At 41.5% G+C, this 26,084-nt stretch overlaps 1 protein-coding gene across 4 annotated transcripts in view; it reads right to left on the reverse strand.

The window, feature by feature from the left end:
- The window catches only part of MAPK12 (mitogen-activated protein kinase 12), a 44,135-nt gene that overhangs the window by 14,953 nt on the left and 3,098 nt on the right, over window positions 1-26,084 (reverse strand). For 3 of the 4 annotated variants that reach the window (XR_012042363.1, XM_072860738.1, XM_072860719.1), the window contains exons 3-5: window positions 17,911-17,969; window positions 14,113-14,224; window positions 1,371-1,400 (exon numbers count right to left, since the gene is read on the reverse strand). Coding sequence is in view for 3 of the 4 variants with exons in the window: in XM_072860738.1 (XP_072716839.1) it covers window positions 1,371-1,400; window positions 14,113-14,224; window positions 17,911-17,969 (201 nt within the window). In the remaining variant the exon portion in view is untranslated. The remainder of the gene's footprint in view (window positions 1-1,370; window positions 1,401-14,112; window positions 14,225-17,910; window positions 17,970-26,084) is intronic. The other variant, XM_072860728.1, reaches the window with a different exon arrangement.

A 26,084-nucleotide genomic window follows, 5' to 3' on the forward strand; every position in this document is an offset into this window, starting at 1 on the left:
TACTAACAACACAAACTTAAGGATTCACATATCCATTTCTGGACTGTACACATCGCATATCAAAATATACTTTAAAAAGGTTCCCTACCCTGATAGATCTAGAAGGAGTACCGAAGGAATCAAACAAAATTTTACATAAAAGCCTATGCTCTCTTCTGTGGGAAAATCAATTTCCCAACCAAGTCAGCTGAATGGAGACTGCAACATGAAAAAAAATTCTCTTAAGCCTCTTTAGCTCCTGTAGAGACTTCTAATGACCTTCAAAATTTGTACTTCTAAGTTTAGCAGCAAAGGGAAGAGTACTGGCAATGACTAAGATTTTGCACCATCAGTTACTCTTAGACATTCACAGTTATAAAGAGAAAGAAAAAAATCAGATATAAATTTTTCTTCAGCTTTTGCAAACCTTTGTTTGTCACTTTAGCACAAGACGCTTAGAGGAATCTTCCCTCTGAACTTTTTAACAGGCATCCAGCTGTTTTGTACGAATACGTTTTAAGATCAGAGGGGCCTTGGAGCGAAACAAATTGGTGCAAAGAACCGTAATGAAACCATGAAGCTTAAGAGCCATCAAGAGGGAGCTCAGAAAAAGTCTAAGCAACTGTAAATTTAGACCATGATCACAGCAGTTGTAGAAATAAAAATATCAATTTATTACATTATTTTGGCAGTTTGCATAGTTTCCATGTCCAGCTTAAAGCTACTATACAACGTGCACTTTCTGTAGTACCCGTGATATTTTATTACAGACAGCCAGTTTCTACTGTTCTGATGCAGTTTTTGGGGAAGTGATGCTGCTTGCTACCATATGAGGGCAACATTCAGAACTCTTTCTTCACAGTGCAAAAGTGATTTTAAGTGGACTTCAGACGCAGCAGGGATTCAAAAAGAATCAGATGCTTCATTTCTCTGAGAAAAAATTGAGGTTTTCAAGGCTCTAAAATTTTGGACTATTTTTTCAGTTTCTAAGTTTTCATTCCCTTCACAACTTTGGACATTAACATAGTGTTTAAACAACATTTAAACATCGTTTTTAAAAGTTTAATCTGAATTTTTAAAAAAGCCATAAAAAACTCTCATCCGTCTCAGTTGAGACACTATTTGCTTTTGTGGGAACTTACAACTCAACTTCACAAAGTAATTTAAGAAATCCAAATCCAATCTGTATTTAGTGCAACTTGAGTGCCCAATTTACACTGATGCAGCCATACCACCTTTTGTTCCTATTGAACAAGAAACCAAAGGCATAATCAAACACTATAAATAGAGACACTACAAATAGAACTTCAGGCATATTTATGAGCATGCTTATACACAAACACCACTCACATTATCAGAATATAAACATCTTTTATATTATTTCCACTTACCCTGTGAATTATGCCTGATGAGTGAATATACTGTAAAAAGAGAAAGTATTTTTGAGTAAATGAGGTCCTGACTTTAAGAAGTTGCCTGGAGCAGGGGAGAAAGTACTTTTTCATGGTGCTAAAGTAATCTGAAATTAGAAAATGTTTATTTATTGCACAGAAGATCTTTTTGGCTATGTTTTTAACATTGAGATAATTAAACTAGCATTTTGCCCTTCCCTTCCCCAATAATGAGAAACCAGTAAATCAGCTTGAGTAGTGCAACAGATCATACAGTTTTTTCTAATTCTTGCCATACCTAAAATCCTGTTTCCAGTTAATTTTTGGCATTGCTCTCTCTCTCTCTCTCCATATATGTATCGAAATAAATCCTGCTATTCTATGTATCAGAAATGCTCTCTTGCAATAGACATCTCCCATGTGCCATCATAGTTTAGATTCATATGCTCCAGCAGTACTGAGTTTTTAGAAATCATTTAAGACCAGGATGAAGGTCAGTCAAGGTCTTAGCCAAGAAGTCTTGCTCCATGCTTCAATGCTTCTTCAATGAAACATCGAGAAATCATGTTACAAGACACTATCCTTTACCTGAACATTTTCATCACCCTTCCAGTGACCTATTTAAGGGCTCTCAAAAGTCAAACCAACAAACGGGACACCTAAGACTTGTTCTTTTGGGAAGACACTTGACCAAATACAGATGTCTGTCACCAAATGCTCCCCGCTGAGGTACGTAAATAAAGGGGGCCTCTAGTAGCTAGTTCAGACGTAGGCATCTCTTTTGCAAGCACTGAAATGCAGAAAGTTGTCCTGAACTGAGGATACGCTTTCCAGGAGCGGCCTGGGATGTGCTACTGCTGTTCACTACAGGTGTGGGGAACTGATCTGAAAACCCCACAGACCATACTACTGATGGCAGCTCATGCTACTGACACTGTAGCAACACAAGAATAATAAAGGCTTTTTAAAAAGTCCCCAGAAAAGATGGATGAGATTCGAATCCCACCAGCTTCACCTGGAGAGTTTTTGTTTTATTCCACCCTGAAGAATGGGACAATAACTGGGAAGAGTTACTGGAAACCAGCTGTCAGAGCCAGGAAAGACCAGCCAGGGACAGTCAGGGTGGTCTCACGGGGACACCCTGAAGCACTGAACTTTGCAGGGTAACTGCCAACCAGCCATAGCCCCAGCAACCGTTGTCTTCTTCCCCAGCAGCCATGAAAATGAGCAATTAACCTTGTAAATGCAACAGTCCCTCTGCAAAGGGATCCTCATAGTCCACCTGATGAGGGGAGCAAGGAAAAGAAAGCAAAGCTACAGATCAAAGCCAACTTCTTCAGACAGATGCAATGTGCATTTCAGACTTAGGTTTCTGAACGTAAAACCCATACAACCTAAGCAGCACAAGACCTGGATTTAATGCACCAAGTTTTTAAAGCAGTGACTGAACAAAAATAAAATCTCCGACATTTACTTTTTCCTCTCTTACACCTGACACAGTCCTCCAGATGTGGTCTCGTGGGTTCTGAAGAGGCAAAAAAAATCACTTCCCTTAACCCTGTGGCTACAACTTCACCAACCCAGCTCAGATCACGGTAGGGCTTTGCTGCCACACGGGCGCACTGCTGACTACTGTGACCGAGTCCATGCAGGACTTGGCATTTGCGGTAGACCAGTTCCTGCTGCATATTACTTTCAGATGAGGTAAGGTTGAACATCACCCATAGGAATTACCAAAGCGCTTCACAGGATTTCCTGGGGCAGACACAAGGGGCTGAGGGCGCAGGGCTGTTCCCCAGAACGTAGGCTGTAAAACCGCTACAGCAAACGAAGAACTACTTTCTGTCATGGATGTGCATGAAGTGGATCAGGATGGGAGGAACCAGATGCAAAAAGGGGAAGTTTGTCATTTGTACACAGAGACCAGAGAGGATATATACTTTTTTTTTTTAAAGAAATGTATCTATAAGTAGTTAGACTCCCAACAAATGAGAAAAGCTGCCACCTTCTGCCAATAGCCACCTTGATCAAGGATATCACAATGACTACTTGCATTCTAAATCATTTCAATGTCTTCCTACTGAAGCCTCTTGATTTTCCAGAGCAGATGCTGAAAACATTCTAAAGGCTGTTTTTGCTGGTATGACTGTAGATAGTACGGAAATAACTGGCAGACACAGGAATTTCTGCACCTAAGAATGTGGCATGTAGAAACAGGAATAAAAAGGACTGCACCCTTTGGAGTTTTAGTTAATCTCACCTGTTTGGGGGGAAGAGCATGGTTTCGCTGGTGCTCTCACCCCACTGAAGGTTTTATGAGTGTTCACAGCACCAAAATAACGTTAACGCTTTGGGGAGAACTCCTATATTTTCTAAACCCTCCTTTTCATACAACGCTACTGAGATTACATGAAATAGCACTTATTCCTGGTGCTAATGTATGCATCAGCCTTTCTGTAAGCTGAAATACTGGTGCTGTGCTGCAGAGTTTCTTTCACAATAGCAGTATTTTTTTAACTGCATTTTATTATCTCCTGGCAGGTAGCAGCACTGGAACTACGCCAATCTTCATTCAGAAAATTCTCCATTTCAGTTCAATAACTTTCTGAAATGGGATCCTATTCTTACTGATTCTCCTCATTAAATTATCGATTTATTGACAGATTTTTCACCCTCAACATGGCAATAACATCCAGACCAGAGCAGACATATCCTTCACAATGTTATTACCACTTCACCTGAGCAATATTTGATTCAAGAACCCAGTTAACGTGAGCAAAGTGCTTTGGAGCACAGGATCTCTCTGCATTATCCTAAAGGCAATTTTTGGTAGCACGCATAAATCCTTGAATGCAAGCTTCAGATTGTGCTAGGAAGCTATCCAACAGTTGTCTGAATTCTAAGCATTCTTGTCTGTATATGCAATCTCTACACAAAATAAAAAGCTAATCAAAAGGGAATTAGAAAAGACTCAGGAGAAAGTATTCTAGGCAGCATGCAAAATGAAAACGAGGAGTGACTTGGCAGGGAAGGAAAAACTGAAGAGGAAATGGGAGAGAGGGGGAAGGGAAAGCAGAGAAGCAGAAAGAACATGAACGTGAACAAGAGACAGTAAATAGAGATGACAAAAGGAGAGAACTAGAGCAGGTAAATATTACCACGAGTATGGCAGAAGAAGCTTGAACAGGTGTTCGTATGGCCCAGGAGCTATCCGTCTGTTCTCAAATACTGTGCAAATGAAGAAACAGGACTGCCACCCACCTCCTCAGACCTCTACGAACAGGAACCCAACGGGCACTCCTGCAGAAGAGGGACCCAAGGCTGAAAGCGCTGGAAGCTCCAGCCCCTTTCCACCTACATAGAGACATTTACGTTCAGCTGGCCTTCTGTACTCTTTGACAAGACACAGCTTTTCTGTCAAACAAAAGAGATGATGAAAGCCCTTCCAAGTTGCAAGGTCATACTTAAATGCCAGACTAAGGCCCGACTAGGAAACAGACAAAGGAGAGGCACATCATTGTTTTTAAGCGGTGTCAAACCGCATTGTTTTTTCCTACCACAGATGAAGTTAAATTCTGATAAATTACAAGGCTCACCAAAGAAAGGAAATGAATATTTCATTCTCTATAGAAAGAAGACAGTAAAATGGGAAGAACAGAAACTAACTGACAAACAAGGACTGTATAGACTTACACAGCAAAGACCTGAGGGCTTGAAACAAATCTTCCTGAACTCAGTATGAACTGTCTTATTGACCTCAATTTATATATATTTTTTAAATCAAGCCTGTTGAGCATTTTGGTGTACAACCAATCCAGAACCAGTCTACAGGTAGAATGTAGAAATGAAGCCTGCAAGGAACTGACTTGAGGGCTTAGCAAAAATCTCTCTTATCCCTTCACAATACATCACTCATGCAGTTTTTTCTACTTGCATTTGACTGTCACATGTAAACAGGCTGTTACAATAGAAGTATGCAATGTGACAAAAATTATGAACAGCCTTCTTGCCTTTGACCAGACATAAATACAGATACCATAAAATGCTTCTGTACTTTACACAAAGGACAAATGCATATTGCAGGTAACACCTTTAACACCCCCCCTCCCCCCCCCCCAAATAGAGTCCCTCTATTAAAAGGTGCAAAAAAATAATATGCATTATAAAAATGAGAGGCTAAGCTTGGGAAGTTGAAAGAGTTTTACAACCAAGATCTACAGAGTGGCATATTCCTCCTTCCCAGGTGTTGCAAGTATTTTTCCCTTATAATGCCTCAACTGAGCACTAGCTAAGTGTATGCTTTGGTCCCCATACCCCGCCAAAAAACACAATCTAAGTAAACAGAGATGGGCTGTGTTTAATTCAGATACAGGAGACCTTAAAAAGCACAAAATTTTCATGCAAAACTTGGCAGACCCTTTCTTAAACAGCTAACTTACTGGTATCTGTAAAAGAAGAAACAAATTAGTGACCCATTTTCTTTTTTCTCTGCATGCTAGCAATACCGCTTTCAGCTTAACCCACTTCCTAGCACGGACAGTGCTGCAAGAGTGTCGCTCAAGCACTGGACCACTCCTATTTCTTAAAGGTATTTCCAACTAGGTGTATTATTGTGGCTGGATGAATTGGTTCAAGAAGAACCCAAAATTTAATGGAACAGATACAGTAAAGACTGTTCTCAAACATTTGCCGTGCAATAGGAAATGACAAAACATCAGAGTCTAGTAGCTGAATAACGTCTTATTTCCTGCTGGTAATTTTGAGGTAAGTACAGTTGTGCTCTTCAAAAACGTGGGGGAAGAGACAAAATATTCAGGCAAACCACTTCTTATAGAAGATCTAACACAGTTACAGAGACCAGAGATACCAATTTACTAAGACTGTCTCAGCATCCCTGCTGCTTGCCTTTTAATTGGAATAAGAACTGCCCTTGTTTTTACAAAACCCCGGGAATAGCAGCTTACATGAAGAACTTCCTGCTCTTTTCCTCTGTGGTGGGTTGATCTTGGCTGGCCACCAGGTGCCCACCGAGCTGCTCTCTCATTCCCTCTCCTCAGCAGGACAGGGGGGAGAAAATACAATGCAAAAGCTCATGGGTCGAGACAAGGACAGGGAAATGACTTGCCAATTACCATCACGGGCAAAACAGGCTTGACTCGGGGAAGATTAATTTAATTTATTGCCAATTAATAACAGAACAGGATAGCTGGAAACAAAAAACAAAACTAAAACCACCTTCCCCCTACCCCTCCCTTCTTCCCAGGCTCAACTTCACTCCTGACTCTTCTACCTCCTCCCCCTGAGCAGCGCAGGGGGACAGGGAACGGGGACTGTGGTCAGTTCACTACGCGTTGTCTCTGCTGTTCTTTCCTCCTCACGCTCTTCCCCTGCTCCAGCATGGGATCCCTCCCACAGGAGACAGTCCTTCATGACCTGCTCCAGCATGGGTCCCTTCCATGGGATGCAGTCCTTCAGGAGCAGACTGCTCCAGTGTGGGTCCCCCGTGGGCCACTAGTCTTGCCACAAAACCTGCCAGGAGCCTGCTCCAGCGCGGGCTCTCCATGGGCTGCAGCTTCCTTCAAGGCACATCCATGTGCTCCAGCACGGGGTCCTCCATGGGCCGCAGCGTGCATATCTGCTCTGACGTGGTCCTCCAAGGGTTGCAGGGGGGTAACTTGCACCACTGTGGTCTTCTCCATGGGCTACAGGGGAGTCTCTGCGCCGGCACCTGGAGCACCTCCTCCTCCTCCTTCCTCACTGACCTTGGTGTCTGCAGAGTTGTTTCACATTTTCTCACTCCTCTCTCACAGCTGCTGCGCAGTGTTTTTTACCCCTCCTTAAATCTGTTATTACAGAGGTGCCACGAACATTGCTGATGGGCTCAGCCTTGGCCAGCAGCGGGTTCGTCTTGGAGCCAGCTGGAACTTGCTGTGTCCGATGTGGGGGCAGCTCCTGGTGTCTTCTCACAGAAGCCACCCCTGCAGCTCTCCACTACCAAACCTTGCCAACAAACCCAATACATCCTCTTTAATTCCTGTTCTGTTTTCTTCAGATGTATGTCAACCATGCACAGTTGCTCCGCTTGCCTTCCACATTTACTGATCCAACAGACTTTAGTGTCAACCTTTGGGGCCCACAAACTCCGCTCTGTTGGCTTCTGTGAGATAATCTAGGCCACTAGGACAAGAAGATGTTTCTAAGCCTTTTCACTGAAATTAAATTCGTTGTTCATCCTTTCCACTACACTCAACTGAAGCTAATTTTCTACAGTTCATATATCGCTTGCTTATAAAATTAGCCCAAATTATGTTTTTCATCTCTTTTGAATAGAATTCCTCTTCTGGAAACCTGCTTCCCAGGCAGTTACCTGCAACTAAACAGACCACTCCACTTACATGGTCCTTGAGAGAACATTAGGACATGGCTTCGTAATTAGGGAACTACAAAACTGAAATCATAACTCCACATTCAAAGACCAGATCAGAGGTGAATTCCCTCTAGTTTAAATAAAGCCAATTTCCCCAAACCTGGCTTTAGTTTCTGCATTTGTAAAATGGGAATTACAGCCTTTAAATGCACAACTGTAGAATAAGAAGGATAATTACTTAGCATATGTAAAAGGCTGTGTGAGTGAAAACCTACTAAATGAAGAACACAAAATCCGAGGTAGGGTCAAAGAGAAATTAATAATGCAGGACTCAACAACGAAGTATATTTACTAAGTTTTGTGATGGGAGTAAAACAATTTATTTGCCCTTCTGTTTCTGTTAAGTACTGAGAGACAAAGGAATCTTGGGTACGCTGTTCCTGATGTTCTTGCCCAGGAACAGCATGCTGTCCTGCGATATTATTTATTTTTAACAGTGTTTGGCAATGCAAATATAGATCTGGAAGAATCAGCATCCTGATGGAAGTGCCAGACCTTCCTGTATCAAAACCAGTTCTGTATTTCCACTGCACAAGCACATCCCTATGCAACACACCTTCCAGCACACTGACTCCACTTATCTCCATATGAGCGCAGAGGAAAGCCTGCCCATATGTTATATGTTGCAGGCACAGGACCGTAAAACCAAAATTGCACAGTGCAAACAGCAGCCAAGGAACAACATTCAATTCCAGACAGCGCCATTCCACGGCCTTGTTACAGCGTGCATCTCCAGAGCAGCAAAGGGAATTAAACGGCCATCGCTGCAGGGGAGCCTGGCTGAAGCCTGCAGAGCTAGGTCATGGTTTTTCTTCTCTTGGAACTGTGTCACCAAAAGAAAAAAATAATAAAGAACTAATAGTCTTTTTATGATCAACAGTTGTGTACATCCAAAAAGCAAACACTGTAATTTAAGAACTGTAGTACCAATCTAGACTGAGAAACATTTTCATATCACATTAATATAGGTTATAGATGGACACGGAGCTTAAAGAGTATCTTCTTTTTGTATTGTAAGATATGAACTTTAATAATCATAGTCCATTTTTTAAAAGACAAATAGGGGAAAAAACCAGTTGCAATAACAAACACTACTTAGCAGAAAGATGAGGAAGAAAAACATACAAAGTATATGACAGCTAATACATTTAGAATCATCTTTGTGACAGTCAGTAAAATTCAAAGGTATGTTGTTTTGCTATAGCTGTTGGCTCTGCAGTCCAGAGAAGTGTAAGATTCAAGAGATAAGAGAGAAATGAATAGAATCATAGAATCATTTAGGTTGGAAAAGACGTTTAAGATCATCAAGTCCAACCGTTAACCTAGCACTGCCAAGTCCACCACTAAACCATGTCCCTAAGCACCTCATCCAAACGTCTTTTAAATACCTCCAGGGATGGTGACTCAACCACTTCCCTGGGCAGCCTGTTCCAGTGCTTGACAACCCTTTCAGTGAAGAAATCTTTCCTAATATCCAATCTAAACCTCCCCTGGCTCAACTTGAGGATGTTTCCTCTTGTCCTATCACTTGTTACTTGGGAGAAGAGACCGACCCCCACCTCTCTACAACCTCCTTTCAGGTAGCTGTAGAGAGCAATAAGGTCTCCCCTCAGCCTCCTTTTCTCCAGGCTAAACAACTCCAGTTCCTTCAGCCGCTCCTCATAAGACTTGTGCTCTAGACCCTTCACCAGCTTCATTGCCCTTCTCTGGACACACTCCAGCACCTCAATGTCTTTCTTGTAGTGAGGAGCCCAAAACTGAACACAGGATTCGAGGTGCGGCCTCACCAGTGCCGAGTACAGGGGCATGATCACTTCCCTACTCCTGCTGGCCTCACTATTCCTGATACAAGCCAGGATGCTATTGGCCTTCTTGGCCACCTGGGCACACTGCTGGCTCATATTCAGGCGGCTATTGACCAACACTACCAGATCCTTTTCCACCGGGCACTTTCTGGCCACTCTTCCCCAAGCCTGTAGCGTTGCATGGGGTTGTTGTGGCCCAAGTGCAGGACCTTGCACTTAGCCTTGTTGAACCTCATACAATTGGCCCCAGCCCATCGATCCAGCCTGTCCAGATCCCTCTGAAGAGCCTTCCTACCCTCAAGCAGATCAACACTCCTGCCCAACTTGATGTCGTCTGCAAATATAAACATTAATTCGGAGAAAGAGTGGGGGATTAACAGTCAGGGTTATTGTCTGCAAAAAAAATTGCGAATCATGAAGAAGCCCAACAACTAACTTAAGGATGGAGTCTGGTTATACTTTTTGTTCAAGTATAGGAAAATTTTACATTGGAATTATTCTTCTTCCCCAGGCACCATGCACCAGCTAAGTCATGACTTACTGGAAGAGCTACAAGATGAAGCTTTCCTACACAAACTAGACAAATCTAAATGGTCCCTTCTAGCCTTTATGAATCCTTTCATGATTTCACAGTGTAAAATGCTGGCACATTACAAAAACAGGCACTAGAAGACAAAATCCCAAAATCCCAAGGTGGCAGGAGGCCTGCATGATGAATGAAGAGCTCCTAGGGAAACTGAAACATAAAAAGGAAGCGTACGGGAGGTGGAAGCAGAGTCAGGTCACCCAGCAGGAATGTGGGGACACTGTCCAAGTGTGCAGAGATAGAGTTAGGGAAGGCGAAGCCCATCTGGTGCTGAACCTGGTAAGGGACATGAAGGGCAACAAGAAGGGCTTCTACATGCACATCAAGAGCAAAAGGAAAACTAGGGAAAATGCAGGTCCACTGCTGAATGGGGCAGAGCATCAGGCAACAAGGGGCATGGTAAAGGCCAAGGTACTCAATGCCTTCTTTCCCTCCATCTTTACCGGTAATATTTGCCAAATGATAGGTCCTTGAGACCACTGGGAAAGTCTGGAGCAAGGAAGACTTACCCTCGATGGAGGAGGATCAGATTAGGGAACATTTAAACAAACCTGATAAACACAAGTCCCTGGATCCTGATGGGATGCACTTATAAATGCTAAGGGAAGTTGACCAAAGTAATTGTGAAGCCACTCAATAATATGTGAAAGGTCAGGGTGATCAGGAGATGTTCCTTATGATGGGAAGAAAGCAAATATTGTTTGCATCTTCAAAAAGGGCAAGGAGGAAGAGGATCAAGGAACTAAAGGCCAGTCAGCCACACCTCACTCCCTGGGAAGATAATAGCAAATAATTCTGGAAACCATTTCCAAACATAACAAGGACAAGCAGGTGACTGACAGTACTCGACATGGGTTTACAAAGGGGAAAATCATGCCTGATTAACCTGTTAGCCTTCTATGATAAGATGACTGGCTTGGTGGATGATGGGAGGGCAGTCGATGTTGTTTACCTTGATTCTAGCAAGGCTTTTGAAACTCTCTCCCATAACACCCTCATAGTCAGAGGAAATACGAGTTAGATTAATGGACAGTGAGGTAGACTGAACTGCCTGGATCAAAGTTGACTGAGCCAGTTGGCTGAACTGCCTCGATCAAAAGGTTGTGATCAGTGGCAGGAAATCCAGCTGGAGGCCCATCACTAGCAGTGTCCCGCCTAGGGTCAGTACTGAGGCCAGTCCTGTTTAACATCTTCATTACTGACCTGGATGATGGGACAGAGTGCACCCTCAGCAAGCCAGCAAATGATACAAAACTGAGAGGAATGTTTATACACCAGGTGGTTGTGCTGCCATTTAGCGAGACCTCCACAGGCTGGAGAAATGGGCTGACAGGAACCCACCAAAGTTCAACGAAATCCTGCACCTGGGAAGGAATAATCCCATGCACCAGTACAGGCTAGGGGTTGACCAGCTTGGCAGAAAAGGACCTGGAGGTCCTGATGGACAAGTTGAATGTGAGCAATGTTCCCTTGCAGCAAAGCCGACCAAGAGTCACCTGCATTAGGCAGAGGATTGCCAGCAACTTGAGGGAGGTGATCCTTCCCCTCTTCTCAGCTCTGGTGAGACACACTTGGAGTGCTGTGTCCACTGCTGGGCTTCCCAGTTAGAGACACTGAAGCAAATCAAGTGAAGCTCCATGAAGGTGATATGGCACTGTATCATCTGATACAAGAGGAGAAACTGAGACAGCCGGGACTGTTTAGCTGGGAAAATGCTCATGGTGCATCTTATCAACGTGGATAAATACTTGATGGAGGCAGTAAAGAAGACAGAACCAGATACTTCTAAGTAGTGTCCAGTGAAAGGACAAGAGGCAATGGGCAAAAACTGAAACACGGGAATTTCCATTTAAACATAAGAAAAACTTATTTCATTGTAAGGGAGATTGAACCCTGGAACAGGTTGCCCAGAGAGGCTGTGGAGTCTCCATCCTTGGAGATACTCAAAACCCAACTGCACAAGCTCCTGAGCAGCCTGCTCAGTTTGACCCTGCTTTGTGGTTGGACTACACAGTCTCCAGAGATCCCTTCCAATCTCAGTGAGTCTGTTAAAAGGCATTAAAAAGTTATTTTCTTTCAGTGGACTCCCTTCTAACATCTTTCACTGCTGTTTAACTCAGGTGCCTATTAGTTTGGGCTTGTAAGTGATTTACCTGTGCTCCTCTCAGCCACCTCCCACTCAGATTTGTCACTAAAAATCCACAGACCTTCCTCTTTATCAAAGCTGTCCCAGACTCGGAGACTTCAGAGACTATTTAACTTTACATGCAAGTTACGCAAAGGACACATACTTTTCAGTTTCACAGAAAACATTCAGGCATCTGGCTCAGAAAGGTATTTCAATACAGAAAGAATCCCAATGACTTACCTATTTAAATTTTGCAATGAGCTTTAGTACTTTGCAGAACTGGACTTTTAACACACAGGGACCAAACTAGCACTCGCTGTGGTCCTTGAACACTTCCCAAAACAAGTGTGAGCACTAGAAGTCAATGGGGCTCAGAGTCCCTCTCAGGGTCAGACTTTCACCCCAAAATACCACACCTATAGGTTGATAGATATCTATGGTACATATATATCTCACCTGCATGTGTATACCATACCTATATATGTACCATACATATAGCTATGGTATAAATACACACACCCACCCACCCCCAATCACATATGGATGTATATAACTGTGCTGGCTTTGGCTGGGATAGAGTTAATTTTCTTCAGAGCAGCTAGTATGGGGCTATGTTTTGGATTTGTGCTGGAAACAGTGTTGATAATACAGGGATGTTTTAGTTATTGCTGAGCAGTGCTTACACAGAGTCAAGGCCTTTTCTGCTTCTCACCCCACCCCACCAGTGAGTAGGCTGGGGGTGCACAACAAGATGGGAGGGGACACGGCTGGGACAGCTGACCCCAACTGACCAAAGGGACATTCCATACCATATGGCATCATGCTCAGTATATAAAGCTGGGGAAGAAGAAGGAAGGGGGGGACGTTCAGAGTGATGGCGTTTGTCTTCCCAAGTAACCGTACGCATGATGGAGCCCTGCTTTCCTGGAGATGGCTGAACACCTGCCTGCCCATGGGAAGGAGTGAATGAATTCCTTGCTTTGCTTTGCTTGCATGTGTGGCTTTTGCTTTACCTATTAAACTGTCTTTATCTCAGGCCACGAGTTTTCTCACTATTACCCTTCTGATTCTCTCCCCCATCCCACCGGGGGGGAGTGAGCAAGTGGCTGTGTGGGGCTTAGTTGCCAGCTGGGGTTAAACCACAAAAATAACACACCCACACAGACCCCCGCCCACACCCACACCACACACACATGCTCTTCAGAAGAGCACAGAAATATATAGTTAGAGCAGGTTGTGTGCAGAGTGCCTTAGCAATAGTCCTTACCAAGTCATTACCAAGACCAGTATTGGTAAGCCATGGAAAAATTTTCAAGTTAGAGAAATTTGAAGCTGATGACATAGCTGAGGGCTCAGGTCAACAGGAGTCCTGCCTCTGAACTCAACAGTGGTTTCATTCTCAGTCTCCATGCTCTCCAACTAGCCACAGTAAAAGGTGTGGCAAAACAGCACCACAATCAACTATTGGGGAAGAAGGCAAGTAAAAATCACAGCAGGGATGTTCTGGTGTACTCAAATAAGGAAACCAAGGTCATCTGGGTCAATGTACTATACAGATCTTGAATGACTATTTTTTCTTTTTGTTTGAAAAAAGGCACAGACAAAACCATCATACAAAAAAACCCCAGATAACATTTATCATCACAAAACAATTGCTATGCAGAATGTCATTACTTTTACTATCCAAGGCGGGATAAATTTTATCCTGCTATCAAATGATAAGTATTTATAGCTCTCCATAAAGGTTTACTAGGAAAAAAGATTGTGGAATCAAAATAATAGTAAAAGTGGCAAACCTTTAAGCCTTTCAACATCTGGTATACCAGGAACTGGATTCGGTCTTCAGTTAGTTTCTCATGCTTCATTATCTTACTCAAGTCTGTTCCCATAAATGGCATGACAAGGTAGCTTTAAAAAAGGAAAGAAAGAGGGACGGAATAACTTTAATTTGTCAAATAAATTGAAACATAATTGTATGTTATAGTTCAGCGACAATATTAAATTATAGATCATTCCATTTACCAAACAGTTCCATCATCACCCTGCTGCCCTCCAAGTTTCTCTGGTTTTATATACTTTTATTGTCATAAAGAGGTATTGCCCAACCCTGGCATTGATTATGGAAAGTTGCTACTTATCAGAAGAGTGTAGATTCTGAACTAGTTACAAAGAACCTAACCAAGAGCCATGTGATATTTCGAAGACACCTACACAGAGAATGAAGACATTCACGCAATGCTATGTATCTCACAATCATGATCTAGCATTGAACTAGCAGGAACCAAACTGCCTAGGTGGTTCATTCAAATAGACAAGGTCAGGGGCAACAGAAATAGAGTTGATCAAATTAGGATGCAACAATAACTTCCATTAATTTTCAGCTGGGATCATAAACTGTGATCTTTGGTACTTAGTACTGGTAAGGGACACAAGCAACAGAAAGCTTGAGAATGCCAAGCTGGCATTTCAAGGCTAATCTTCACTTAAGATCCAAAACCGTTCTTCACATTGCTTGTAGTAAACTCATCCTTCAGAGTCTATCCTTAAATTCAGGTCTGAACACAGACAGAGCCAGTCACATCTGGCACCTGAGGATAAAGTCATCAGTTTTCCTCTTCTTACAAAGATGAGCAGATGCATTTTCATGAAGGGAAGAATTAGATGTGATCATTGTTTCATAGCTACAAATTTTATTCTTTAGACTTAAATGGGTTTCCTCTGGTTAAAATATGCAAATTATAATTCTGCTGATTTCTATTATTAAACCTTATTAAACCTGTGAAAACTTAATTTATTCTATTAGAATTATAAATATAAACAAAATAGAAATTGAATAGAAAGTCGTAATGGAGATGGGACACTGGTTTAGTCACTAGGAGTTACAGGTAATATTTTCAACATTTCCTAGGTACCAAACATTTTTTCCCCACAACTTTGGGGATCAGGACTCAGTCTCCCAGTCCCAGCATTCACAGACAAATTCGCTATCCATTGGATACAGAAGATGAGCAATTTAATTCTGTAACTATATAAGGACAGAGCAAATACGGAGAAGACAATGACATTTCTTATCTCTCCCCCAGTATAACACACAAAATGTTTCCCATCAAGAGACTAAGTGACTTAGAAATTGGAGTTTAACTTCTTTGTTGATGTTCCTGACTGTTGAAAGCATATTAAGTTCTCCCCCCACTCAGACTTATTAAATACATTTTCCCAGAGGACATGAATATTTGGAATGAGCCATAAAAAGCCTTTAGTGACTGTTCTAGAAAAAACAGAGGTAGAAAGACATGGGGTAAGAGAAATAGAGAAATATCTACACATCTTTTATTACTGGTAGTGACCTTCAAGCATTCATTAGGATTTTGCTTGCCTGCCATCACCTGTACAAATCCCAAGGCTCTGGATGGATAGTGATTTATGTGAATAGACGAAGTTCAAAACAGTATATAACCTTTAAGCACTATAAAGAACAGGATGAGAAGGACAAATAAGACTGTATTTTTACATATGCACAATTTGCTAAGTTTACAAATTGATGACTTCAAATCTCCTACAGTCAAAGAGAGAGAGGTCTAGGTGGGTGGAGAAACAAATAAAATGTAAGAGAGGGAAAACCCACTCCTATCTGAGTTTGAAAATCTAAACTTTAGTAATCATTTATGAGCAACACATTGGAACAGGACAACAATGGGATCAAACACTACGGGCTCACTTTTAACACTTTGTCTACTACTTAAAACTTCGCAAACTTATTTTTATTACTAAAAATGTATTTACAATCCGCAGCTGGAATCTTCAAATAAGCTGAGGAGGTTAGGCACCCGACTAATAATTCACTTCAGTGAGAACTTGATGCCTAATGCATTTAAGTTCTTTGCAAGTTCCAGTTAAAACCTGAAATTCTTACAAAATGAGGAGCAGCAACCCATTCTGGCACACTGTGTATGATATAGGCACAGACAATGCAAGGAATAGAGATGAAGGGGGTAAAAAGCAGCTGGTAGAGTGGGACTTAAATTGGTAAAGATTTATGCATTTCTGATTTTGTACACCATTTCAATCAGCTGAACTTCTAAAACTGAAGGAAGTTCAACACAAGTATGAGCAGGGAAAGGACGTTGAATATTGTTTCATAAAGGAAATGGGACGTTCTCTTAAATCTTTGTTACATTGACTGGTAGAGTAAAGGAGCAGGAGAGCAGAGTGGCAGGTAGAGCAGGAGCATGCTAGGACTAGAAGTTGACTGAGAGCTTGGGTTTCTTAGCTAATACCAACTTCAGAGACTGGCTTTGGTGAAACCACCCATCTTGCTTCTGCTGCTTCTAGCCACAAATCCCCTTGAATATGATCTTTATACAATAGGCCACAGATAATGTCTCATGACTAGTCAGCAAAAAGAAAGTCTCCCTCAAATGACCCACTTGACCTTTAATTCACAAAAGCAGTTTCTCCACTTTTGTTTTAAATGTACACACATCTACCTCTGCTCATGTCTAACAGCTTGCCCAAAGTCTTGAAAGCAAATTTTGCCGCAGGTCCACCTGATGCCGTTTCAGTTATAAAAATGTCCCTCCTACTTGACTTGCACCTCCAAAACTTGAAGGATGACTTTAGGGTCCCATTTAAAACACGGTGCTTGAATACTAATCATATAAATGTGCATTTTGTTACATATGCTATATAAAATGCTAGCACAATAGGCAATATGGACAACATCATTTGCCTTTTTGGCTCAATGATCATTTTGGCCCAAATGATCAGTATGAACACACGGTCCATATTTTCTGTACTTCATTTTCTACATTTTCCTGTCAGATAGCTTTCTTTGTTAACATATAAATATGCAAGTTTGTTTTTGAAACATACTTATATTAGACGAAATCCATAACAGTTCTACAAATGCAACATGAAACCTACATTAAGCCCAGCAGGACTTCTGACCACTGTTTCTCTAGTGACTCTAATTCACAACAATTGCAGCAGGATCCACAAGCAAAAAAACAGACATGCCAAGTATCTTGTGCCTGAGATGCCGCCAAAAGGTCAGGGAGATGTACATGCCTGGTGCTAGAAACAATCTGTATCACATGCTGTTTGGACCTCTGGACTGGGAAACCAGTCATGGAGTACAACAAACCACAGCGCAGGTAACCACTAAAAAATTCAGCAGCATCAGCAGTTTTGAATTAATCCTTGAATTAGGTCGGATCACGCTGGAGATGTGTCATGTAGCAGCCATCATTTTCAGCATACTTGTTCGGGTTAAGAATTGTCCTATCCCTTGGGCAACCTGGGCCTTAGGGTAAGGAATCAGTACTTGAAAGGTGGATTAGGGAATCCACCAAACTGCCATTTACTGAGGGCTGAAAGAAGTACACACCTTGTAAGACAGGTAACTGGTTCTAATGACAATCTGAAAACCTCAGCCTACCAATTTTGAAGTTGCACATAAGAGTTATATTAACATGAAATTCAGAAAAAATCCATGAAGCAACGATTTTGGAATTCTCCATTTAAAAAAGCAACAACCCTTCCTCCCGCAGAAGCAATGATGCCCTGCTCCCAAACACACACAACTCAGAACTTACAAGTCATTAAACTTCTCCAGTGTTTCATCTGGTGTGAACACATCCAATATTCCAATGACCTAAAAATAAGGGAGAGAAAAAAACCCCATGGATTAATACTGATTTAACACAAAAAAATCCCAAACTGCATAATAAGTGAAAAAATATAATCAAAAACATTTCCATAGTGAGACATTAGCTACCGGCATAAAGACGGCAGAAAGAATACCTAAAGTAATGCCTAGCAACACCAGGATTTGTTATATATTAAATTTTATAACTCTCAGGGTTGTTTGACCCTGTGATAAAAAATAAAAAAATGTATTTACTTGAATGAAAAGTTCAGAGGCTAACAGTTTTATGTAAGAGGAGAGAGTATCTTTTAACTTGAACCACTGAGGTGCCAAAAATAAACCAGACAAATCGGTTTATAACCTGAAGCAGTCATAAGTGCTACTCACCTGGCTGGGCCTGCTGCCTGACAATGAAGAACATTTTAAACGTCTCCTAATTTCAGTAACAGGGTAATTTAGGTACATAGACTACAATATCTAATTGGGAGTATGGAGAAGAAACTAGGACTAAACTGTTTTTATAGAGAGTAAACTATCAAGAGCTTAATATGATCTACTATGGCTTATACCTTAGGTTCTCCTTAAGAGTACTTTTTGTCAAACAAAAGCATTCTATCACTCAACAGAGAAATAACAATCTAGTACAACAGATTTCCCACCACAGTTTTTCCTACTAGTATGGTTTTCAGCAGAACTGTACCAGCTGACTAGATGCATTATGGTAACTGCCAATACTTCTCTCAGCCCATTAAACACCAGAAAATTAAATATACAGAACTTGATGCTCCAAAAGATGTAGCTGGAATTGTCTAAAGCCAGATCTCAGCTTGGATGCTGCTCAATCCAGGTAGTGTCTAAATAGCACAGGCTTTTAGAGTTGCTTGTTTTCTATTCTAATACTAATTCATGACCATTTCTGTCTGCTCACAGGAAGCCTCCGAAGCCCTGGCCTGCTCATGGTGTTTCCCAGGTGCAGGCTGCCGTGTTGATAGCGGTGTGCAGGGGTTTGCTGGAAAGCAAGCTAAAGACTAATAACCTTTACAGCCATGTTCAGACCTATCTCCATGGCCATACAATTTAAGGACATCAGATTATATATCAAACTAAAACTGTATAAAATTAGAAACTGCAAGAAAGACACTGGGGTAACAGCATATTATGTTGCCTGATGTTACCATCAAAGTACTAAAAGAAGGACGGCAAAATCCACTTTGATAACATCAAGATGGATTTTGGACATTAGTACTATGTCTTAATTGCTCCACAAAACAGAGTTCTTTAAAAAAAGTACGTGAAAGTAAAGAGCAGAAATGCAGGAAAAGAATGCAAGAAAAGAAAGGCGACTTCCTTATTTAAAGCTTTAAATAAAAATCTCCAACTGTGATGAAATCCTTACTGCATGTATTTTTATCTTTTCCACATTCAGGGGGAACTACTACAGTTAGCCTGGATATTATCAAAATGTCATAATGATGAACAAGATAGTAAAACTAATAAAGACGAAGACAGAAAATTACAGCTCTTTCTAGCCACATATATCTTTGAAAAAAATCACTAATAATATTTTCCTGAGGACTTTTATATGAAACTAATTAAATAAGAATAATATAGCTACCATAAAACAGTAATTAAACCCACAGAGGATGTGGTTATTATTTGAAGTAATACCTTCAGTGCTAACATTACAGCAAGACTTTTTAAAATTTTTTTTTTGCATGACAGTTTTACACAAGGTTTTCCATTTCTATGTGGAGGCAGGGAGAGAAAGGGAAGAGAGAGGAATTGGGAAGATGTACGTGACAACAATGGAGCATAATGCAGCTCTGTGGGCATCTCCTAAGGCAGCGTGCGTACACACACAGAGCAGACACAGCCAGAAAAGTTGTGTGCTCTCCAAAGATTTCAGTATTAAAAAGAAGGAAGTTAACGTTTTAACAGTAATCTTATCCAATATGCACTTCTTTCCCTATTAAGCCCCACTTTTTCAGAAGTTCCACTTGTTCTCCTCAAGGAGATATTTCCATGCCCTCGTTTACCTAAGCAAGAAACATAAGAAAATGAACCCCATCATGTCTGAATGTAGCAGTGAAAGAAACAGGGACACCACAATAAGAAGAAGGGACACAGCAGAGGATGAAATAGTGTGGCCGCTGTACCACATCCACCTGTGCACCAAGGCATTGTCAGGCGCCCGCTGTGAAACACGGGAGCGTGAAGAACCCGTTTCCATAAAGAGCATACCAGCCCCAGAACACACTCAATGAAGTTCACTAACACTTTACTGCTTCTCCATTCAAGCAAACAGAGTTCCGGGTCGTTACTTAATACTGCCTGACACACAATATACATTACTTCTGAGGTAAGGTTGCAAACTCATGGAGACAAGCTTATCATTCCTGCAGATCCTGTGCAGTGAAGGATACCACCGAGGCCAATGCTCAGCTCCCGCTGAAAAGAATTGTAAATAATAAACCAGAAAACTCTTTTAACATGCCAAGGATTTCACAATACTTCCTTTTCTTGCTTTACAAAGGAAGCTTTCTGAAAACCCTGAAATCCATTTTAGTGTCCAAAATGGTAAGATGTACTAATAGTTAATCAATTTAAAAATAAAAGTGAGGGACCCATTTCCTTTTCCTCAGTGATCTTTATTTAATAGCTGCACTTTAAGATGATTTTCCTCTACTGGAACAGAGTCATTAGTATTTCCATTTAGGTCACAGTTTTCTGCAGATATGTTAAGCACAAGGAGGTACAGGATAAAATAAATCCTCCGAGGAAGAGACAACTCCAGCTACTTCTTCAGGAAAAGGAAAAGCACTGGACAAAGTGTAGGAAACGCCCTCTTTCATAACATCATGGAAAATCCTGTGTCTGTCTAAAATGCTCTCAATTAAATACAGTATTTGTAAAAAAACTTTACGATACTTACAAGATACTGTCCCAGCACAAAAGTAAGCCATCACAAAACAGTTTACAACAATCATTTATTTTTCATAGTGTGGCCTATACGAAATGTAGTGGAGGTATCTGTGAAAGCTTCTGTAGATCTATTTTTGGTGTTAATTCAGCACAATTACTGATACTGTCAGAGATGGAAGCACAGCCGAGGAACGAACCCAGTACACTCTGCAATGGCAATGAAAAGCATCTGTGGAAACCAGCAGCAGCACTGCCATTTCAGGGTCTCATTTTTTTTCCCATTAACTCTGCCAAAAGGCAGTTTCTCGAATGAATTAGCCCACAAAGGATGCACCTTGTTTCCTACCACCCATCTGACTGAAAAACAACCTGGATTTCTGCAGCCTCCACTGAAGTACCTTCCTTGCTTGCATCTCAAGGAGAAAGTGTAATAGTGTGTCTCTCCCATCTTCCTGCAAAGCAAAAGCACAGTAACAGCAAAACCACCCGTCTACTGGTCTAACTTGTTTTCCACAGGTATGCTTTTACTCAATATATTTACTTTGTTGATTGTGTCTCTTCCCTATGAAGCCAGTGGGGGGTGGTGGTGGCAATGGCTCCAGCCCTTCTTACCCCTACTGTCTGTCTCCCCCAAGACATTTATACCGACCACGCTGACCAACTTTAACTACTGTCAACAAATAAGTAACAGCTTTGTGTTGGTAAGGTGGTTTCTGCCCTTCCCTTCTCAGCTGCCTCCTTTTCCAAATGTTACTCCAGTAGTGGAGCACAACAGCGAAGAGCTCCTCATCTCTGTCCTCCCCTGCACTTTCACGTATTGGATTACTTTTATTCAAGGACTGTTCCACTGCATTTCTGTAAAGGAAAGATTCCGATGTAAGAAGCAGCAGCACATCAACGAAAGACTCGGATCTTGTATAAATTAATAAGTAATGTAGGTTATGTCTCTTATACATTAAGTGCTGCTTTCCCTTGCGGATGTTACGCATGAAAACACAGTGAAGTTGAGTGGCTTTGGCACTCGGGCTACAAATGCAAGTACATTTTTTAAGAGACATCCCTGCTGGGGTGCACTGAACTACATATTATGCTGCATTAAATTTTCTGCAGGGTTAGCTTCAACTTCATGTTCCTGTGCTGTTCCACATCACAGGGCACCTGCATCCTTTTACTACTCTAAGAAGTCTCAATCTTTTTAAAATTTTAACTATCCGCGCACAAGGCTTGCACCACAGTCGCCTTTCTTCCTCACCGATTACTGCCACGTGACACGAGGGATGCCTGCTGATGGACAGAGAGCTCCTTTGCTTTTCTCCTGCCAGTCAGCACACCAGCAGGCACAAGCCATACCCACGAGCGTCACCACGCTCTTCTTTCAGTGGACCCGTACGTAACACTGGACAGATCCAAATCCTGCGGACAGACACATCTTCAGCTCTGGATTAGATGGCAATCCAAAGAGAAGGTTTGGGTTTCAGTGCTGCCTTTCTTATTTTCATTTACTGGACTAGGCTAATCAGTCTGCTTTATTAGTACCCAAGGCTGGGGTGTGAATAAATGGCTATCAGCTGAAGTCCAGCCTAGGTAAAACACCTATTAGGCAGGCTTGTGAAAATAAGCAGAAGTGACAAGTGATACCACTATGTTGATTTATTGGCTTTTGAGTACCAAAATAAGTGACTCTGGTGTCCTGTTAGCTCCCTAGCTGTGCTAAGCTTCAGACGGCAGAAAAGCAGCCAGGAGTGTTTCTCCTCTACAAGCTTTTGACAGCAATAAACTATCCAGTTATAACTGTATTTCTGCTTTCATAAGGACCCATAAGGAGATTTGCCATTGCCAGCCAAGACTGCTGAATTGCACTTTACTGGCACTTGTGTACCCAAAGGATGTCAAGTTTTAGCTGGTGCAGTCCTGCAGGACTTGGTGCGGGAAACCTCTTCTAACACAGTGAGCATGCTTTCATCTGTAAGGGCATCACTCATCTACAACTCCCTTCGTGGTCTGATTTTGTACACTGCAGAGGCTGTTGCTCTTCCAATGCTCATGTCAGGCTAGATGAACTGCAAAAGGTGACAGTTTTAAGATTTTCTCAGGCAGGAACATAGAGTGTCCCGCTATTTTCTCTGGAACAAACTCCTGCCTTGGTTGATACTGTGTAGGTGTAAATAAAAAGCCCAATATTTTTTCAAAATAAAGAAGTCAACAGAATTAAATATTAGCCAACCTAAAAGGGAAGGCCTGTGTCATACTCAGAAATGTAACTGTACAGAGACAGACAATTTGGTGCCTGTTGGATACCCGAGTTCCTTCCAAAAGAGGAAAAAAAAGCTACATGGTTCTCGTAATGCAAAACACACACGGGTCTTCAGATGTGGGAATACACCAGAGAATAATTTCCACTCAGAGCAATGAATGAGAGCATAATATAGAGTACCTTTAAACAAATACTGCAGTTGCCTCTTACATACAAGGTTTCCAGGAAGAGAAAACATCTGTAGAATATTAACCGACCCAAGAAACGTTTAAGGGGCATTTGTCAAAAATTTTATGCCAGAAACACGCTCAGAATTTAAGTTGGTAGAATTCGGTCAGAATTACTGAACCTGCTTATATGTACACATAGATATATCCATATATACACACACATATGCGTACACCACACTTTCATAAAATCCACACTCTGTTCCGACACAAGACATCAGCACGAGCCGCTGCTTTTCTCTCCCTCTCTCCAGTGCCATCTCCCCATGCCAGCTGTTTCGCACTCCTGCTGGCAGCTTCAAAACTTCTGTTAGCAAACTGGGAGGTGAGAAGGGCACCAGGACTGGACCAGTACAAGTCACTGTGCAGTTGTTTCAACAAAAGTGGGTATCATGGTATCACTTCCAGTCCAAATGCATAATAAAATCCAAGTTATTTGCCAAACAAAACTAACGCTTCTGCACCTCCGCTTACTTGTCTGCATTTAGCTTTGCATACACAGACATCTCCATTAACTTCAGAAGAATACATGAATGCAGAGCTATGCAAATGTTTGAGAGCCAAAGCCAGGGCCAAAGTTAGCATGCTGGCCATATTTTCACTGTTTTTAAGTCAGAGCCATAATAGATAGTTTTAAGGGTCCTCACTTTAACTGAATTCAAAATGGAAAGAAACAGGGAACAAAAGCAGCACTACTGAAAAAAACTTCCTGAAGGTAAACAGTCTGTTCTTCTATACAAGATGCAGCAGATGCCAAAGAAATAATCAAAAGCTGCTAAGGCTGTAGTGGGATGTATACTTCAAGCTAGCATGAATAAATGAAGAAAAAAAACCCCAAAACCAGTGCTTTCTTCATTCTTAGCTGTTTTTATTCCTCATTTTCACACCATTCCCTCTCTTGTGCCAGAATAACTGTTTATGCAGCTACACAGTGATCCGGCAGCTTATCCCGCTGGAAACTAACTTTTTTTTTTGGCAATGTCTGAGGAATTGATCTGGGTTAGACTGCTTCTTAGGCAGCAGAAGTAGCTTATGATGTTTGTGAAACATCCCAGATCCTCTGAAATTAAAAGGTCTACCAAAAAAAAAAAAAAAAAGGATACCAGTGCCATTAAGACATGGATTTATCTCCTAACAGCCAGGTCTCGTCCTCTTCACACACAGCCTCTGCCCCATGGTCCTCAACACCATTTCTCCTCTGGATTTGTTTGCAAAGGGTTGATGAGAAGCCCCATGCTATGAAGTCTGCATGGTTTATATAGAAATATTCCTCACTACATTTAAGTAATGTCCTGATTGATAGTCATTAGGGAGAACAAGGGTCTAGCACATATAATGAAAGATGGTCATGGCAGCAACCAGAGTTGCCTCCTCCTGAAAATGCCTAAATAGACAAGCAGATTGACCCATGAGTTAACTTCCTTAACAAGGTAAAATACAATTCCAGTAAAATTCAGTAGGATGACTCCTATATTTGTTTTTACAGGACTCCTGGTCATTCTACAACCCTTCCACATTAAGGAGATGAGCATATTCCTCAAAGGGTCTATAATGGAGGTCATCCAGGGTATTAAACAGAAGTTTTCCTCCATTTTCTTCACTGAAGCATGACATGCTGATGAATTATATCACTGTGGCACGGGTTTAATGGTATCTTCTCCCACCTTAATGGAGGATCAGAGATGCTATTTTTAACACAATGTGTCAGACCATTAAAATTTCTTCCATCATTCTGAATACAGCATAAGGTTAAATAAACTGTGATAATGTATTGCTACATGCTTAACACAACACTTCCCTGAAAGCTGTGAAGGGCAGAGATGGTCCATCAAGAGGTAATCACGGTGAAACAAACAAAATATCACACTTTTCATGTAATCCAACATCAAATGCATCATGATTACAGAAGTCATTTTAAAAGAAAAACAGATCAGAAGAGCGAATTGGATGTAATTTTAACTATCAAATAAACAGAACCTTGGAATAGTTTATATTCTGAAGTAGGAAAAAAGCAAGATGAAGATGTGTACTGGCAAGTTAGTGCAACGTTGCAACAATATGCCAAGTCTAATCCATAGTGGCAGTACCATTAGACTAACGGTGGCTATCACACACCACCTCCTCCGCATACTTAGATTACCAACACCCAAGACAGAGATAACAGTAGCATCGTTATTTTATTGTGGTCTTCGGAACAATTACTTCAGTTTTATTAATTTTTAATAGCAGTTGTATTTATAGTACAGCCAGAAAGATAGATGACTGCTATCTTATAGAAGTATCCTATAACGTATTAGTTAACAGAAAAATCAGGAAAGATACTTCAATCACAGTTCTATTCTACTAATTCCTGTTATAAGGAGATATGAACCCACGTGAGTGGGGCCCATTCAAAACTCCATAGCCAGACCCATGGAAGCCATGATGCTAACGACAGAGAACAGGCAGCTGTCCTGCCACGACTGTACATACCATTAAAGCTGTGCACAGCACACTGGGGACTGCTGATGTGAATGGCAAAGGAGCTTATTGTCTGCCTGTAAATCCATCCTTTGGTAGAAATATGCAAAAAAGAGGCTCTTTGACAGAACGGTGGTGGGTCAAAGGGGAAGACTGAAAATCCTGAGGAGTCATCATCCTGCCACTCTGGTTTAATTTTGGATGGGTGGAGCGGCTAAAGGGAGTATCCTGAGATCAGCACGGGGACTAGAAATCCTA

Source organism: Ciconia boyciana, chromosome 1 (genome assembly GCF_034638445.1).
Source record: "Ciconia boyciana chromosome 1, ASM3463844v1, whole genome shotgun sequence".
In the NCBI taxonomy this organism is placed as follows: Eukaryota; Metazoa; Chordata; class Aves; order Ciconiiformes; family Ciconiidae; genus Ciconia; species Ciconia boyciana.